Genomic DNA, 19,151 nt, shown 5'->3' with positions numbered 1-19,151 from the left:
GATCAGACATATCGTTATAAGGCACAGTATACTTGGGCTACCAGCAGAAACCTTCAAGGCATTGTGAAGGCCATGGAGTTGTCCGCATAGGTCGCTAATTTCACATCAAAGGAAGAGGGGAGCGATTTTATGTATGCTCCAGACAGATCAAGACCAGATTAGTCAAACTTAAACTCAACCACTCCTCCAATTCTGGGCAACAATATGGAAGTATTCATTCCTGACATTCAAAAATAACCCTTTTACAGCAATGAAGAAATGGATGCATTAACAGTTGTGCATTATACAGAATATACCTATGACTGTACATAGTCATGCACATCTTCACTGCATAATGACACGAAGTACAAAATGAGGGCGAAACATCCACCCAATATATAAAAAATTGGTTTCTCAATCTTATTTTATTAAGATCTGGTGTATTGGTTGGTCGCAAAAATAATCTAACTAACTAAAATTACATTCACAAAAGTTAACAAAAAAAGAGTTTCTGAAATAATAAATACCATATATACGCCAAGTATAAGCCAAGGACCTAATTTTACCACAAGCCTAGGGTGAGAATGCAGCAGCTACTGTAAGCGGAAAAGAAGGTCAACAATGCCCATTTGCAACCTCACTGTGCCCAATGCATGCTCACTGTGCCAGAGAACCCTAATTCTTGACAGGCATCCATTTTTTAAAAGTCACGGCTTCCTCCTGTCGTTCCGCGATAGGCATTTGACACTATGTTCTGCCTATCATGGAGATCCTCTCATCCTCGGACTCAGTTTCCCAGGAGACACTGTGTTCAGTGTTCCGCCAATCACGGACATCCTTTCATCCTCGGACAGGAGGACGTCCATGATTGGAACACTGAACACAGTGTCTGCTGGGAAACTGTCCGAAGATGAGAGGACCTCTGTGATAGGCGGATTACAGTGGCAAATGCCTATCACGGAACGAAACGCCAGGAGGAAGCCGCGACTTTTAAAAAAATGGACGCCTGTCAAGAATTTAGGTACACCAACTCAAGTACAAGCCGAGGGGGTATTTTTAGCCCTAAAAAAAGGGCTGACAAAACTCGGCTTATACTCGAGTATATACGGTACCTGTTGAATTTCCTTGCAGAAAATGATTTTGCATTTATAGATTTTGTTCCATTACCATATTATGTATTTGTCAAAATATTACCTGCTTAACAGAGTACAAAAAAGACTCATTTATCTAAAGGCTTAAAATCTAGTCACCGAAAACCAGAAAATTGTATTTATAACCACATGGGTAGCCATGCTCCTAATCCTACCTATAATCTGTTTGAAGCAAATCCGCACACTATTTCAAGCAGCTTTAAGAACTTTAGACAATTTCTGTTGAATTGGTTGAAATTTGAGCAGTAGGTGGCTCCATAGGCGCCACGCGGCAAGAAAAAGTTTATTTTAAACTCAAAGTCATGCAGAAAATTGTCGTCTGAACAGCGACTGCATCAAATCACATGCCAAGCATGGATGGATGGGCTAGTCTTTGCTCAAATTATAGGAAGTGGGGGCAAGAGAAGCACTATTCCACTGGCCAAAACTGCAGGCACAGCAAACTGGTTTCCCACAGAGTGGATTAAAGATGGGAAAACCCATCTAAACAGGGTGGACATCAATGAGAACGCTACACATTTATTCACCTCGGAATGCTGTAAAAGAAGAAGAATGCATTATTTATTTGTACCTTCCAAATTTCTGATTCTTCATGTGATTCCATGCTGCTCTAGTAACCAGGAATGACCCTCTCAAGTGAACTCTATGAATAATATCTGGTGAAAGGAGAAAATGATAAAGCAAGAGTGGTAATCATCTCTGCATTGCATCAATGAATTATCAGTCTGTCTGAAATAAACATAACAGGCTACCCTGTAATAAGCTTGCCTATTGCCCTCAAATTCAAAAATACAGTTCATTAACCGCTATATTATTATTAAAAGAAAACAAGTTCTACTTCTACTAACAAAATGCATTAAAATCAAACTAAAAGACTAGATCAGAACACTGCTGTATTCAGAGATGCACCGAGTAGTGGAAATAAAAAAAGCTAAATTCTTTAGCACACATAAAATGAAACAAACCATTACATACTGTATACAGAACATTACTGGAATATAACAGATCAAATATATCAGCATTCTATTTCAATTATTAAATATTTGCTTACTGACACGTACAGTGCTTAGAACCAAAAAAAGAACCCTATTAGAAGTGATCTGTTGGTGCACAGCTGCATGAGGGATCGGGTCATGCATCCACTTATAAGATCCAGATAGGATGATGAAATGGAAAAAAAAAAAAAGTGTAAGAAAAATGTTGGATGATCTGAATGGCATTGTGTTTACCAAGCGTTCATTTAAGTAATGTCAATTTTTGTGTGATTAACAAATAAATTATTACGCAACCTGATTTTTTTCCTTGCATGTGACAAAATGCTACAAAAGGGGAAAACACTTGTAAAACAAAGCTAAATTACAAAGAAGTCACACTGATGTGATAGCATTTTACTTAGCACACATTGGCCCGGATTCAGAAAGAATTGCGCTCTATTTGCGGAGGCGCAGGGCAACGATTTTGCCCTGCGCCCCCAAAAAAATTTGCGCTGCCCTCGATTCACGGAGCAGTAGCACCGTAAATTGCGAGGGCGCGCCGGCAAAATTGCCCGGCGTAAGCGCACGCAATGTAAATGATCCCGCCGGGAGGCGGGAATCATTTAAATTAGGCGCGCTCCCGCGCCGAGCGTAGAGCGCATGCTCCGTCGGGAAACTTTCCCGACGTGCATTGCGGCAAATGACGTCGCAAGGACGTCATTTGCTTCAAAGTGAACGTGAATGGCGTCCAGCGCCATTCATGATTCACTTACGCAAACGACGTAAAATTCGAACGTCGCGACGCGGGAACGCCGGGTATAGTTTAGCATTGGCTGCCCCTGCTATTAGAAGGGGCAGCTTTACGCTAAACACCCCGTACGGAAACTACGTAACTTGCGTACGCAGGGGGTGCGCAACATTGTGAATCGGCGTAAGTATGCAATTTGCATACTATACGCTGACCACAATGGGAACGCCCCCTATCGGTCATCGCAAGAATGCAGCCTAAAATCTGCGTGGCATCTCTGAATCAGGAGAACTCAGGAGAACTTGTTACGCCAACGCAAGTCAGCAATTGCGCTGCGTAACTATGGTTACGCAGGCGCAATTGCTTACTGAATCTGGGCCATTGATTATATTTTGGGGTAAATATATAAGGCTGCAAAAACATGCTATAGAAAAATATACATTTTCTTATGATTTTTTCCTAATGGTAAGCTGGTTCTGGTGTTGGTTTAAATGTTATGCAGTAGGTTTCTGTGGTATATATAACACAGGTTTCAGAGGCCAGGTAGGGGTATGCTTTAGTCATTTCCAAACCAGGGTTTCAAAAAGTAGAAGTATAAATATAAAACAGAACACGCAGCAGTACTCACCCCAATCTGCATCGCTGATTCTTGCAAAAGAGCGATCCCTCAGAATTCTATGAGCAGAAAATGAAAGAAAAGCAAATCGCATGAATAAGATGTACACACAAGAACAAGAAAACTACACACACATCAATGACCCAATTGTTTTTATGGTTTTGTGGAACTTCTGTACACATACTGTAATTAAACTCCATTCACAAAGCTCACACAACAGGATATGGTTTCCTTTTTAAAAAATAACACATTTTCAGCAAAGGTAACATTACAAATAATACAAAAAAAAATGAAAATCAAAATAGCCTTCTGTATGGAAGTTTCAGGTTTAACTTTGCGTACAGAACATTAAAAAGATCCCCAGACCCCCCCCCCCCCTATACTTACCTGAGCCCCAACTTGATCCAGCGATGTGCACGAGAGCCTCAGCTCTCTGGGGACTATGCCTCCTTATTGGCTGAGACTGCTGTCAATCACAGCTAGTGAGCCAATGAGGAGCGAGGGGGTGGGCCATGGACCAGCTGTGTGTAAATGGACACTGCAAACTGCTTGCTCTGTGGGCACTCAGGAGATGCCAAATGTACCAGCGAGGGACCTGGGAAGAGTAGGATTGTGGCTACTCTGTGCAAACCAACTGCACTGAGCAGGCAAGAATGAGATCCTTTGTTATTAAAAAAAAAAAAGAAGAAAGAAGAAAGGAGAAAGAGAAGAAAAAAAAAAAGAAAAAAAAAAAGAAAAAAAAAAGAAAGAAGAAAGAAAGCCTTTAATATCACTAAAAATGTAAAAATGTTTGATTGTGTATGCTTTGCATGTTGTTAATGTAACTTTTTTATTTCCCCAAAAAAGCTTTAAAGCATTTGTTAACTCAAAAAAAAAATGGATCCTGCTCCTTTGAAAAGGAGGTTATATGACAGTGCTTATCCTGTGTCATTTTGCCCCTTGTAACACCTTAAAAATAAAAAAAAAATTCTGATTCTGCCAGTTTCTCCCCACCCCTCTGTAAACTGACCACAGTGCATCATGGCTGCTGAGACCTGACACTGTGGTCAGTTTACATGCCTCTGTCATCAGCAGCCTGCTATCCTCCTGTGTCCTCCTTCCCCCCCTCCCCTCTGTCGGTGAGCCCCCCCTCCCCTCTCCTGCTGCTCTCGTAACACTAAACTGTATACACCATCAGCACTGCCTCCTATTGCACTGATTTATATAAACTATAAATCCTGTACATACCTCATTTAAGAGCCGAGATTGAGATCACAGCACCAGCCAACGCTCTCCTCCAGACTGAAATCAGCAGAGGAATCTGAGCCCCGCCTGCTACATCGCTCAGAGGAGGAAATTTCGGCAGTGAAATTAGGTATTTGCAGCATTTATCACACACAGAGGGGGATACTACAATAGGAGGCAGTGCTGATGCTGTATACAGGTTAGAGTGGCTTAACATCCACTTTAATATTAGTTTGGCTTTAAAGCGATAGTAAACCGCAAGAAAAAAATAAAAACATAATAGAAAAAAACTGCTAGTCGATAGCATACCAGTACATTATGAAATACTTAAAGGGGTTGTAAAGGTTCGTCTTTTATTTTATTGTCTTTTATTTTCTAAATAGGTTCCTTTAAGCTAGTGCTTTTTTGGTTCACTTACCTTTTTCTTTGATTTCCCTTCTAAAAGTTTTTTTTTTCTTTGTTTGAATTTCTCACTTTCTGTTTCTCCTCAGTAAGCTTGCCCCCATCATCCGAGCGGTGGAAAGTAATTTAGAACAGCTTACTGAACATCTTACTGAGGAGGAACAGGAAGTGAGAAATTCAGACAAAACAAAGAAAAAAAAACATTTAGAAGGGAAATTGAAGGAAAAGGTAAGTGAACCAACAATGCACAAGCTTAAAGTAACCTATATAGAAAATAAAAAAACAACCTTTAACTTAAAACGAGGCTCCTGCAGCTCGTCTGTTCACCACGAGGGTGTTCTTCTGGGATCCCTCTGCGTCTTTTCCGTTTTCGCAGGCTCCGACGTTGTGAGTGGCGTGCAGGTTTAGGAGATATTATTTTTACCTACAGGCAAGCCTTATTATAGGCTTACCTGAAGGTAAAAATGACCAAGCGGGCAATACAACCATTTTTAAATATTGCTAAAATTAGGATGACACACATTAACAACCTATAGGAGGTTAGAACCCCTATCAGGCTTTTATTGCTGTCTGGGTATCATTTACAATGCTGCTAAATCTGCAGCTTCCTGTAAAAGAATACCTGGTGATCCTGCCATGTAGGTCCTTGTTCAGACATTTCCCGATATATAGGTAGACATCCTGTCCCTGACCCTCAATTGCTCCCAGAAGGGTTTCTAATAGAAATCTCAGTTGGCTGGTATGTTTCCATCAGAAAACCCAATGCATCATAATTTGGTGTGCATGTATAGAGGAAAGAAGTATCCGCAAAAGACATTGCAGGTAGATCAACAGAACGGAGATGCAATAAAAGGGTAAAAAAATTGATTTTTATTTAAGAAAGACATTTTTTTTATGCAAAGTCCTTTACTGACAAAATGGATTGCAGATGAAGGCCCAGTACACACGGTCGCTTTATGTGATGTAAAAAAACGACGTTTTTAAAAACGTAATTTTAAATGACCGTGTGTGGGGAAAACTTTGTTTTGTTTTAGGTCTTCTGAAAAACATAAAAAAAAAAAAATGGAAGCATGCTTCAATTTTTTGTGTCGTTTTTCAAAACGTCAGTTTTTGTGTCATTTTAAATGACCGTGTGTAGGCTAAAACGTTTAAAACAACGTTTTTAAAACCGCGCATGCTCAGAAGCAAGTTAGGACGCGAGTTTGAATGGAACAGAGTGCCGTCATACGTGCTGAACGTAACCGCGCTTTGCTAGAGCTTTTGGAAAAAATGATGGTGTGTATGCTACATCGTTTTTGAAAATGAAGTTTGAAAAACGTTGTTTTTTTTCCCCCATCACATAAAACGTCGTTTTTTTTCCCCATCACAAAAAAACTTCGTCTGTACGCGGCATGAGTCATACAGTGTTGTCGGCACCATTTGTAAATAAATGAATACTGCAATAATCCATCTGCTAAACTAACTATGAACCATTTTTCAGAATGTGTGGCCCTTGAGCTGGAAAATGCTCACTCAGTGATGCATATTTTCTGATATGCCCAGAGGCTTTTTATTGGGAGAGAAGCAATCACAAACATCCATTAATTGGATAAAGCTACAAAAAGCCTAGTGTGAATGTGATATTGAACAAACTGCCAGTTAAACACAATTTATATAACATATGACCAAATGGAAGTTTCAGACAAGATGAAAAATGCCAGGAAACTGGATGGCTTGATACAGTTAGGGCCCTTTCCCACGTACGGATCCCGTGAGGATCCGTACCTTTATCATCCGCTTGCTCAGCGAGGATCGCTTCGTTGATCCCCACTGAGCCGGCAGATGACAGGGCGGTCCCTGCACACTGTCAGATCTCCGCTCTCCTCTACGGGGGGAATCGGCTGAACATGGATCATCTGTCCGTGTTCATCCGATCCGCAGACGGATGGAAAAATAGGATTTTCCCTCCATCTGCAGAAACAGACCATAGCGGGGACCGATGAGATCGGATGTCAGCGGATCCCATAGGGATACATGTCCGTATTTCATCCGAAAACGGATGGATGACATAAGGTCCGCAGGTGTGAAAGGGCCCTTAGTCTGGCATGGAATTTGGGCCATGGAAATCTCCCACAAGCTTTTTGCTGGATTGATGTTCTACTAGAATCAGCAATTGCTGGGCTACACAGCCATTAAACCCTCAGCTGGAATACTAACAGTAGTCATAATAATAATAATAATAATAATAATAAAACAGGAAAGGGCATACCCCCTAGATGGGACTTTGTAAGCCAAACACAGTTGAGTATAAAAACGATGTTTATTTGGACAGAGTATGCATGTTAGCACTTGGTACAAACACACTGTGTGCACCTAAGTGCATATAAAAACAATAAAGTGCACATAAACAGAAAAAAAAAAAAAACACCAAAAGACAATGTGTGTGCCAATGAAGGCAGAAAATTCACAAAACAACAAACAGTACATAACATAAAAGCACTCTCCAATAGGCGAAGTAGAGTAGCCCGACGAATAGTGCAGGTTACAGTTCACTGGTGGGATGGGAGTGGATCTCACCCATGATCGATCAGGCTTAGTCCAAAAAGGTGTGTCAGGGGGAGGATGAAACTATAGCGTCCAACCCAGCCCTAGCTGCCTATTTCCGAGAGGTGGAAAATGAAAGGGCCCAGGACCTGCTGGTTCATGTCCAGCTACGTAATGTCCTGCCCAAATTTACAAAACTTTTTCCTTAGGCAGTTCCCCTCGTTGGTCTAAATAGACCGGGAGGATCAAGAAGCCTGTAGTGGCGTTGTCCCAGTGTAGGTGGGTGCCCATCTACACTGGGACAACGCCACTACAGGCTTCTTGATCCTTCCGGTCTATTTAGACCAACGAGGGGAACTGCCTAAGGAAAAAAGTTTTGGAAATTTGGGATAGTTTTTGCATGAATAAATAAAACTGATGATTTTAATGACCCCTGCCAGTGTTAAGTGGTTTGTCTCATCCATACAAACTGATGCATTACACCAAAAGCAAATAAAGGGAAATCCTAAAAAAAGGAAAATACAGACTTTACAACTAAGAATTGATAAGCTGTAACATACTAAATGTTTGCTTTTGGGTTTAATATCACTTTAACTCTATTTCAGAAGGGTGATCCAGATAGTTCACTTTTCAGTAATGCCGCGTACACACCATCACTTTATGTGATGAAAAAAAACCGACGTTTTTAAAATCGTCACTTTAAATGACCGTGTGTGGGGGAAAACGTAGTTTTAGGTCTTCTGAAAAATGACAAAAAAAAATTGAAGCATGCTTCAATTTTATGTGTCGTTTTTCAAAACGTCGTTTTTTACTTCACAGAAATTGACCGTGTGTAGCAAAAAACGTAGTTTAAAACTACGTGTTTACACCCGCGCATGCGCAGAAGCTAGTTATGAAGCGAGCTTCAGTGGAAAAACGTGGTGAACGTAACCTCACTTTGCTAGAACATTGTGAGAAAAACTATGGTGTGTAGGCAACTTCGTCTTTGAAAATTGAAGTTTCAAAAACGTTGTTTTTTACTTCACAGAAAATGTCGTTTTTTTTCATCACATAAAGTGATGGTGTGTATGCGGCATAATTCTCAAAAAATTGCCTGTACTAAATAAGGCAATGTGTTTTCTGTACATAGTGTAAATCTAATATTTTCTGAAGCCTTTACTGGGCTACTTATAAATTCCTTCATTCACTGGGGTGAGCAGGACAAAGATCAAGCTCTACTACTCCCAATATAAGCCTGCTGGTTTATCTCACACTGTGCAGTTCTTCATACTATCTACTTATACTAGACTTGCCCAAAGCAATGCTGCCATTAAAATTAAACTTGAATTTCTGAAAAGATCACATTTTCTTTCCGGATCTTATATTTATTTTTTAACCTATACAAGCCGGGAGCAAAACTCCCAGCATGGGCCTTCAGTTTGTCTTTTCCGTTCTATAGGATTTTCCAATATGTATCACAAGATGCCACAAACGCAAGCAAAGATCATCAAATTTATATCAAAGATTTTCCTGTCTGCTCTTCACTGGATATGGTTGGCTTTGCAGTACATTCATTAGTATGGCAGGCATGACTGCAAGGACAGAAACAGATATTTCCACATTAAAATAATGACACCAATACCAGCGTGCATTGAAACAGTAAGTATTGAATATGTTACTGAACAAAGCTCCCTACTACCCAGCAGAAAATTCTGCCGCGGTCCCCAGGCTTCTGTGACAGCTGTGATCTGACCCCCCCAGCCCCCTCCATTATTGGTCATCACTGCAAGTGTAGCACCCTCTACCGTAGGTAGGTGCTGGAGGTGTAGTGGTTGTAGGTTCTGTCAGGTAAATTTATGCAGGCCTATGCTGCGAGCTAGGCCCGTTTGTTTTGATCTGAGGGCAGGAAGTGGTTAGTGTAGTAGTGGGTGTGACCGACGTATACTTCAGCTTTTGGGCACCTCCCCTGCTTTCTTTCAGTGAGAATGTTCTGGAAGAGGGACAGGGCTGAGAGTTGGAGTGGCATGGAGTACATGTGAGGAGCCCTGACCAATCCCCAACTAGGATTATCAGGGGGTAGGCCTCCTACATATACTCACAGTCAGCCTGCTGGGGAGGAGTGGGTGAACTGAAGGATGGAGTGCTAGACCCCATCTGGGGCGGGGGGGTGGATCAGTCCACCATTTTTGTTCTAAAAACATGGAAAATACCAATTTGTTCTATGGGCATCCCATATCCCTTCCCCCAACCAAGTCCAATTCCCAAATAAAACAACAAAACAAAGCAAAAGACTTTTCATTGTCTACAATTTTAACATATGGATGTCTGGCAGCAGGGTGAAAATCCGTGGATGTTAGTAACTCGTAGCAACACACTGCTACACAAGTATTATAGATAAAACATCTGCACATCAAGAGCAATAAGCTGCATTCACACTACAGCGTTTTGAATCACGGGCAGATCTGCTGCGGATCTGCCCACGATTTGACAGCGCTGATGTGTAAATGACAAAATGCAGAACTCCCATTTGAGATGCCATTAATTTAAATGACACCTCAAATCGCGGTGCGGGCCTGTGGCGATTGTCGTACGAAAAAATGTGCTGCAATCATGGGTCGCATGCTGCACAAAAATTGTTTAGGAGCTACTTTGGGGTGAAATGCATCCCGCGATGAGTGTTGCCACAATTGCAGCATGACAATCCCAGACCGCGGTTTGAGATGTCATTCACTCGTGTGAATGCAGCCTTAGTGTGTGTGAGTGTGTGTGTGTGTGTGTGTGTGTGTGTGTGTGTGTGTGTGTGTGTGTGTGTGTGTGTGTGTGTGTGTGTGTGTGTAATAGGGTTGTCCCGATACCACTTTTTTAGGACCGAGTACAAGTACCGATACTTTTTATCAAGTACTCGCCGATACCGATTCTTTTTTTTTGACAGTGGCACATGTGTCAGTATTTTTTACATTTTTTTATTTATTTTTTTACAATTTAAAAAAAAAAAATGTACAATTTGTTTATTTTTTTTTACAATGCTTTCTTTTTTTTTTCTTTTTTTAAGGGGGGTGGGGGGGGGGAATGGACAGTGTCAGTGTGTTTTTTATTTATTTTTTACAATAATTTTTTTTATTATTTATTGCAATTCCCTTATTTTTTTTTTATCAGCCCTGTTGGGGGGGCTTTGGTGAGATATCAGGGGTTTTAACAGACCTCTGACATCTCCCCTCTGAGACAGGGAAAGGTACTAGGAATACAGATTTCCCAGTTCCTTTCTCAGCAGCCTCAGCTGCGGTGAAAATGAAAGGAAGACAGCGGCTTCTCTTCATTCATTAACTGAAACATTGTAAACACAGTTTACGATGTTTCAGTTATGTGAATGGACAGAGTCAGTGATCACTGACTCTGTACATTCGGAAAAGATAGGAGCCGGGTTTACTTGCTCCTACCGCCGCTCTCCGTCCTGACAGATCGAGGGGGTGGAGGAGGAGGAGAATGGTGGGTGAAACGGCAGCAGCACGGAGATGGGGGGGACACGGCGGCAGCAGCGCGGAGATGGGGGGAAACGGCGGCAGCAGCGCGAAGATGGGGGGGGGGACACGGCGGCGGCAGCGGAGATGGGGGGGGGGGACACGGCGGCGGCAGCAGAGATGGGGGGGGACACGGCGGCGGCAGCAGAGAGGGGGGGGGACACGGCGGCGGCAGCAGAGATGGGGGGGGGACACGGCGGCGGCAGCAGAGATGGGGGGGGGACACGGCGGCGGCAGCAGAGATGGGGGGGGGACACGGCGGCGGCAGCAGAGATGGGGGGGGGACACGGCGGCGGCAGCAGGGAGGGGGGGGGGACACGGCGGCGGCAGCAGAGATGGGGGGGGGACACGGCGGCAGCAGAGATGGGGGGGGGACACGGCGGCAGCAGAGATGGGGGGGGGGGACACGGCGGCAGCAGAGATGGGGGGGGACACGGCGGCAGCAGAGATGGGGGGGGGACACGGCGGCAGCAGAGATGGGGGGGGGACACGGCGGCAGCAGAGATGGGGGGGGACACGGCGGCAGCAGAGATGGGGGGGGGACACGGCGGCAGCAGAGATGGGGGGGGGACACGGCGGCAGCGGAGATGGGGGGGGGACACGGCGGCAGCGGAGATGGGGGGGGGACACGGCGGCAGCGGAGATGGGGGGGGGACACGGCGGCAGCGGAGATGGGGGGGGACACGGCGGCAGCGGAGATGGGGGGGGACACGGCGGCAGCGGAGAGGGGGGGGACACGGCGGCAGCGGAGATGGGGGGGGACACGGCGGCAGCGGAGATGGGGGGGGACACGGCGGCAGCGGAGATGGGGGGGGACACGGCGGCAGCGGAGATGGGGGGGGACACGGCGGCAGCGGAGATGGGGGGGGACACGGCGGCAGCGGAGATGGGGGGGGACACGGCGGCAGCGGAGATGGGGGGGGACACGGCGGCAGCGGAGATGGGGGGGGACACGGCGGCAGCGGAGATGGGGGGGGACACGGCGGCAGTGGAGATGGGGGGGGGACACGGCGGCAGCGGAGATGGGGGGGACACGGCGGCAGTGGAGATGGGGGGGGGGACACGGCGGCAGCGGAGATGGGGGGGGGACACGGCGGAGATGGGGGGACACGGAGGGGTACAGCAGCAGAATGGAGGTGCTTGTAACTGCCCCACTGCACTGATCACCGCTGACTGTCCAGGTATCGGGTGAAGCATCGGAGCTTTTGCCCGAGTACTTGTACTCGGGCAAATGCTCGGTATCGTTCCCGTTACCGATACTAGTATCGGGACAACCCTAGTGTGTAATATAATATAGTGTACAAAAGATGCTGCACTTACATTTTGTTTATTATAAAGCGTGTCAAATGTCATGTGTCTCCATACAAATGAACTCGGCAGACTATATGGTGCAAACTAACCAGAATTTCAGACAATAGGGTAGATTTACTAAAACTGGTGCACTCAGAATCTGGTGCAGCTGTGCACGATAGCCAATCGGCTTCTAACCTGAGTTTGTTCAATTAAGCTTTGGCAATAAAACCTGGAAGCAGATTGGCTTCTATGCAGCAGTGAGATGGATTTTGCACATTTACCCCAATGTGTACATATTGAATTTATTGCAAATGCAAAGTACAATCAATAAAAAAATGAAAAACAGTAGAATTAATATGCACAACCTATCAATAATCAGCAATGAACATAAATAAAATAACAGATAAATTCATAGTCACTCGTAATCACTCGTAATCCTTACAACCTTATCTGTGAACGATCAATGTGCACAAAAAAAAAAAACTCAATAAAAAATAATAAAGTATCAATAAAAAACAAGTTCATACAAGTTTGTGTTTACTCGTGATCAATGCCAAACGTATCCGTGACTAGTGTTGCATTTAAAATTCCAATAATCCAAAGGCATACAGGAATCGCAGCTGGTGGTCTGGTGTGTTTCTTGTTCTGTTTCAGGGGCGAACCAGGTCCAAATTTTTACCCGACTTTCAGGCCTGAAAACTGAGCCAAAAAGGCAAACAGGACCCTTTTCTCCAGTGCGGACTGCATGCCCGCCCGGGGCTGTGTGAAACGGCGCCATTGAGAGCCTGTCAGTCAGGCGAAATGGAATGCGGGAAAACACACATGCAATTGGCATAAGTGCGAACCCAGCCTAAAACCAGGCCGTTATGAGGGTCAATGAAGCCTTAAAACAATTTGGGATCTGAGATGGCTGCCATAGGTGGAGATCTGATGTATATGCATGTATTAACAATAGGTGGAGGCAATGGCACTTCAAATTAAAGCTTGACTCAAAAAACAGAAGAAAGCCTCAAAGTGTAACTCTATAAAACAAAATTTCACGGATTAAACTCATAAATTTCACTCACTTTAAAGTGATTGTAAAGGCAGAAGTTTTTTTTTATCTTAACGCATTCTATGCATTGAGATAAAAAAAAACCGTCTGTGTGCGCCCTCAGCCCCCTAATACTTACCTGAGGTACATCTAGACCCAGCAATGTTGCACGAGAGACTCGGCTGTCTGGGACTCTCCCTCATTGGCTAAAACAGCAGGGTGGCGCCATTGGCTCCCACAACTGTCAAAGTCAGTGAGCCAAGGAGGAGAGAAAGGGGGCGGAGTCAGGACACAGTTCCGTGTCTGAATGGACACAGGGAGCTGTGGTTCGGCTCAACTGCCCCGTAGTAAGCTGCTTGCTACAAGAGCACTCAATAGGAGGGAGGGGCCATGAGCACCGAAGAGGGAATCGAGAAGAGGAGGATCTGGGCTGCTCTGTGCAAAACCACTGCACAGAGCAGGTAAGTATAACAAGTTTGTTATTTTTAATGAAGAAAAAAAATAGAGACTTTAGTATCACTTTAAGGAGACAGAGTAAATGCACAAAAACTACCAAGCCGTCACCTCCCCTCACGTTTCAAATCAACATATACACAGCTGTACTGCAGGGAACAGTAACAGAAGCCAGCAGCTCACTCATGGGCACTCTCTCTCCTGAATCAGTAAAGCTCCACCCTGCATGCCTTGACATTGTGACGTCATCGGGGGAATTTTTAGTTAGTCTGCACCTTAATAAAATGAATTTGTTTAAAGATGAGCACGCTTTATACACCATATTTAATACGCATCACTACAGTATTGTAATCTGCAGGGAGCACAAGCGTCAGTGACTGCAAAGGTGAAGTTCCGTCAAGTCAGGGCTAGAGCCAGACCACTACTCCCACACAAAAACCACTGCTCTCAGACAAACTTCCGATATTTTTTACTATGAGGGCCATGTACATTGGCAATCATGTCAACTAGCCCCTTAAGAGACTTCCTGAGAGAAATTTGACTTGACAGCGAACAGTGTGAGGCCTCGTACACACGGCCGAGGAACTCGACGTGCCAAACACGTCAAGTTCAGCCCTGAAGCCGCCGAGGAGCTCGGCGGGCCTAGAGCTCCCATAGAACAACGAGAAAATAGAGAACATGTTCTCTATTTTCTCGACGAGTTCCTCGGCGGCTCCAACAGGCCGAAAGTGTACAGACGACAGAGTTTCTCGGCAGAATCCGGCTCTGACCGAGTTTCTCGCCGAATTCTGCCGAGAAACTCTGTCGTGTGTACGAGGCCTTAGAGACACCTCACTGGAGCAGCACCAAAGAAGCAGAGGAGTGTTTTCTTAATCCTCAGATGAATTTACCTCCTGCTGACCGTGTAACACATATGTGGTGGCAAAAGAAATGTGCTTTAACACACACAGTTGTTTAACATATGCGCCCACGGCAGTCTGAGGTTGCCTGCTTAGAATGCCCTTGCATGACAACTGCCCTTAGTGACAGGATGGAGGAACACACTCTGGCTATATTGGGATATGTTCTGGTTTTCAGATGAATATTTGACATATGCTTGAGCAGCTTCTTTAAAGTGCAAGTAAATGCCCCATCGTTTTCAGCCAAGGAAGCTGCCATCTTGCCTTTGTTTATTCTACAACTGCCACAATGCTTCACATGGGATCAATTATGACACCAGCCATTGGTTGGTTTGATAGTTTGGTTGAGAGCACAACCAATGGGAGTGTTGCATTTCCAGCACGTGCCAGAAATGAAAATGTTTCATGGACCCCACCAAAGCTCTTTACCTTCCCCTCCTCTTAAGCCCAGTACACACGATCGGTCCATCCGATGAAAACGGTCTGATGGACCGTTTATCGGTTAACCGATGAAGCTGACTGATGGTCAGTCATGCCTACACACCATCGGTTAAAAAAACGATTGTGTCAGAACGCGGTGACGTAAAACACAACAACGTGCTGAAAAAAACGAAGTTCAATGCTTCCAAGCATGCGTCGACTTGATTCTGAGCATGCGTGGGTTTTTAACCGATGAACGTGCCTACAAACGATCGTTTTTTTTTTCTTTCTATCGGTTAGGTATTCATCGGTTAAATTTAAAACAAGATTGCCTTTTATGGATAATTAACCGATGGGGCCCACACACGATCGGTTTGGTCCGATGAAAACGGTCCATCAGACCGTTCTCATCGGTTTGACCGATTGTGTGTACGCGGCATAACTCCCTTCCTACTGTCTCCTTCCATTCTTACTTTCCTTCTAGACATCAGAGTGTCGTCCCTTTTCTTTACTACTAAGAAAACAATCTCACAGTATGCTTTGATCAATGGGTGCTGCCATCCTGAGGACAGGGCCGAGAGACATATTTTGCACACTATCCACATTTTGCTCCCTACCTCACAATGGTTCGGTACCTTCTAGTTAGTGTGATTCCCATTTTATTTTTTCCTACCGGTAGGTTTATGACAAATCTTTTGGGTTCCCACCACACTGCAGATTAAAAAACAGGATATATTTGTTGTAGATGCCATTGCCCACAGTTTACAGATACATTAGATTGCTGTATTGGTACCTTGCCTGTTATTTTGTTGATATCCATTGATTCTGACATGGTGGTATTACGGTCTATTAATGGATTTCATGGACTATGATATGCAATGCCATACCGTTTTGTTCAACCACAACTTAAATAAAGAAAATAAAAATAAAATAAAAAATGCCCCTACAGTGTACTCCCAGCACACTGACAGAACTTCTGATTGGAAGCTAGTGGGATGGGATATCGGTCATATGTCTACTGTGAGAACCAATCGCATCAGTCAGACTATACAGAAGGCACAATGTTTCCCAGGCATCAAAGTGTCATTAAACCCACTCGATGTGTCAGTATATTATGGTCTCTCCCTGGATTCATAACCTTTCCATCCTGCCTGTATGAAATCTTATGAAATATCCTGTTATTCCTGCTGTTTCATCCGACTTCCCTATTCTGAGTGGCAACGTACTAGCAACCGATCCCCTGCAAACTCCGTTGCCACCCAGTGTGCAAGCCCCGTCAGATCTTGGTAAGGAAGTTGCTCACTGTCTTTCTGCTTTGGAAGACTCCCCATGCAACTAATTTCATCAGCTTGTGGGGTGACTCCAGCAGGCTGTCTGAAGCTTCTTCCCCCTCCCTTCCACCCCAGGTGACAAACCGTGTAGGACTGAGGGGCAGTTCTAGCAGGGATGATTGACAGGGTCCCCTCGCCTGCTAGCCATTCCCTTATATGACACACAATGTAGAGCAGGGATATGCAATTAGCGGACCTCCAGATGTTGCAAAACTACAAATCCCATCATGCCTCTGCCTCTGGGTGTCATGCTCGTGGCTGTCAGAGCCTTGCTATGCCTCATGGGATTTGTAGTTCTGCAACAGCTGGAGGTCCGCTAATTGCATATCCCCGATGTAGAGGCTTGGGGGGGGATAGGAGTTGATTACCAGCAGCTCTTCTTCCATGGAGATCATTCATGTTAAATTATTTTTATAATTTAATACATTTCTTAATGATGACACAATGGCCTTGACATGGTTTATTAATGTACTTTTAAATTATTATTTTTTTATTACACAAAGTAGAGTATTGCAGTAGTGTGAAAGGGGCCTTAAGGACACTTTAAAAGCCCACTTAAAGAGCATTGGGAGGCAGCATTAGGGGTTAAAACACAACGGAACATTCAGTTCAAATGAGCCAAATATAATCCAAGGTACTGTACACACACAAAAAAAAAATGTGTTCAAAGTATTACAGTTTAGTTTTTAGAAAATCAGCCACAGCTGTAGAAAAGCCTCCCAGGCGTCTCAAACTGGCGGCCCTCCAGCTGTTGCAAAACTACAAGTCCAATGAGGCATTGCAAGAATGACAGTTACCAGCATGACTCCCACAGGCAGAGGCATGATGGGACTTGTAGTTTTACAACAGCTGGAGGGCCACCAGTTTGAGACCCTTGTTCTACACTGCCTGAATGGGACCCTTGCTCTATGTTGGGAAGCAGTGATCTCCTTGCAGAGATCCAACACACCCCCTGCTGAATTAGAGGAAGAGATCTCCAATCAGTGGGGAGCTTGAGCTTTGTCGTTTGCGGAGCTATAGGTCTGACACAAATCTGTGGGGAATGCCAGACTTCTGCATGAGACCACCGCTTCCCTGCAGAGAGCAGATGTCCCACTATGCCCCTGCTGACCGGGGACAGGCTTTTCTACTCAGGCTGTAGCAGCTTTAGAAAGAAAATTTCTAAGATATTGAACAACTTTTGTTTAGGTGCACCTTGAATTTATTTAGCAAATTTAAACTTGATTAAAATGTTCATTTGTTCATTATGTTTTCTTGGGACTCGAGTGTAGTTTCCAGGCAATGACAGAAGGTGACGGTCGGTGACAGTGGAGCAATGTATTATTTAAAGGAAACCTCTGCATACATTTTTAAAGCAAAAAACAGATACCTAGAGGAAGCTAGCAACTGGTGTGTCCTCCCCAATTTGTATCTTGGCGATCCTGACTATTTTATCACATGGAAATTACATACAACTGCCATCCAGCAATTTATTAAAAAAATACCATCTGAAAGCCTATTTCTAACTTAAAAACAGTGGATGATATAAAATAGGATGTACAGAATAGGGGAATAACAGTGTCCTACTTCTCAAATTTGCTTCAGCTCCTCAAACTCTAAAGTAGCGGTTGGAAACCGAGGCCCTTCAAGCTGTTTTGGAACAACTACATGTCCCATAAGGCACTGCAAAATTTACAGTTACAAGCAAGAATCCCAAAGAAACAGCTGGAGGGCCACAGATGTCCACTCCCACTCTAAAAGCATATTTCTACACATGTTAAGTAGTCCAACATGGTAGTAAAGTAGAATATAACCACTAATACTAAAATCTCTAAATCTACAGGCATCCACAATCTAAGACTAACCTATCTAGCCCTGTAGAAGACATTGCTATACATACCTTTTCTGAAGCCAATCCAGCCCCACGCTGAGCTGTCAGTGGTGGCTTCTCTGTGGAGGTGGGTGCGAAGGAGGCAGCCGACAATGGAAGTCCCATAGTAACTCTATGGATGACGTCACCTCCCAGCCATTGTCAGCCGTGTCCTGCACATAGCTTCCATTGCTGGAGACAAGACCGCAGCGGCTTCAGAAAAGTTAAGCATAGCGATTTCTTTCTTTACAGGCCTAGATAAGTCAGGCTCCTTTGACATTGGACCGGGAGCCGCGTTAGCGGTATAGCACCGCTAAAAATATTAGCACTATACCGCCGGGATTGCCGCAGGAATCGGCCGCTAGCGGTGCGGTATTAACCCCCGCTAGCGGCCGATAAAGGGTTAAAACTGCCCGCAATGCGCCTCTGCAGAGGTATTGCCGCGGTTTCCCATTGTTTTCAATGGGAAGGAGCGGCATACACGCCGCTTCTCTCACCGCTCCAAAGATGCTGATGACAGGAGATTTTTTTGTCTCCCGCCAGCGCATTGCCTCAGTGTGAAAGCCCTCTGGCTTTCACATTAAGGTAGCTGGGCAGGAGTTTTTCAGGCGGAATAGCAGCGCTATTTTTAGCGTTGTACCGCCTGAAAAACTCCTCAGTTTGAAAGGGGTCTTAGTCTTAGTCTTAGATTGTAGATGCCTGTAGATTGAGATTTTAGTATTCGGATGAACTTCCATTACAATGGGGTTGTAAACCCTT

At 44.4% G+C, this 19,151-nt stretch overlaps 1 protein-coding gene across 2 annotated transcripts in view; it reads right to left on the bottom strand.

Moving 5' to 3' along the window:
- HSD17B4 (hydroxysteroid 17-beta dehydrogenase 4) overlaps positions 1-19,151 on the bottom strand; it is a 427,477-nt gene that overhangs the window by 309,498 nt on the left and 98,828 nt on the right. For both annotated transcript variants that reach the window (XM_040344026.1, XM_040344036.1), the window contains exons 6-7: positions 3,481-3,527; positions 1,702-1,786 (exon numbers count right to left, since the gene is read on the bottom strand). In XM_040344026.1, coding sequence (XP_040199960.1) covers positions 1,702-1,786; positions 3,481-3,527 — 132 coding nt within the window. The remainder of the gene's footprint in view (positions 1-1,701; positions 1,787-3,480; positions 3,528-19,151) is intronic.

Source organism: Rana temporaria, chromosome 1 (assembly GCF_905171775.1).
Source record: "Rana temporaria chromosome 1, aRanTem1.1, whole genome shotgun sequence".
In the NCBI taxonomy this organism is placed as follows: Eukaryota; Metazoa; Chordata; class Amphibia; order Anura; family Ranidae; genus Rana; species Rana temporaria.
Note: the sequence above shows the minus strand (reverse complement) of the source record. Positions and strands in the feature narration are given on the sequence as shown.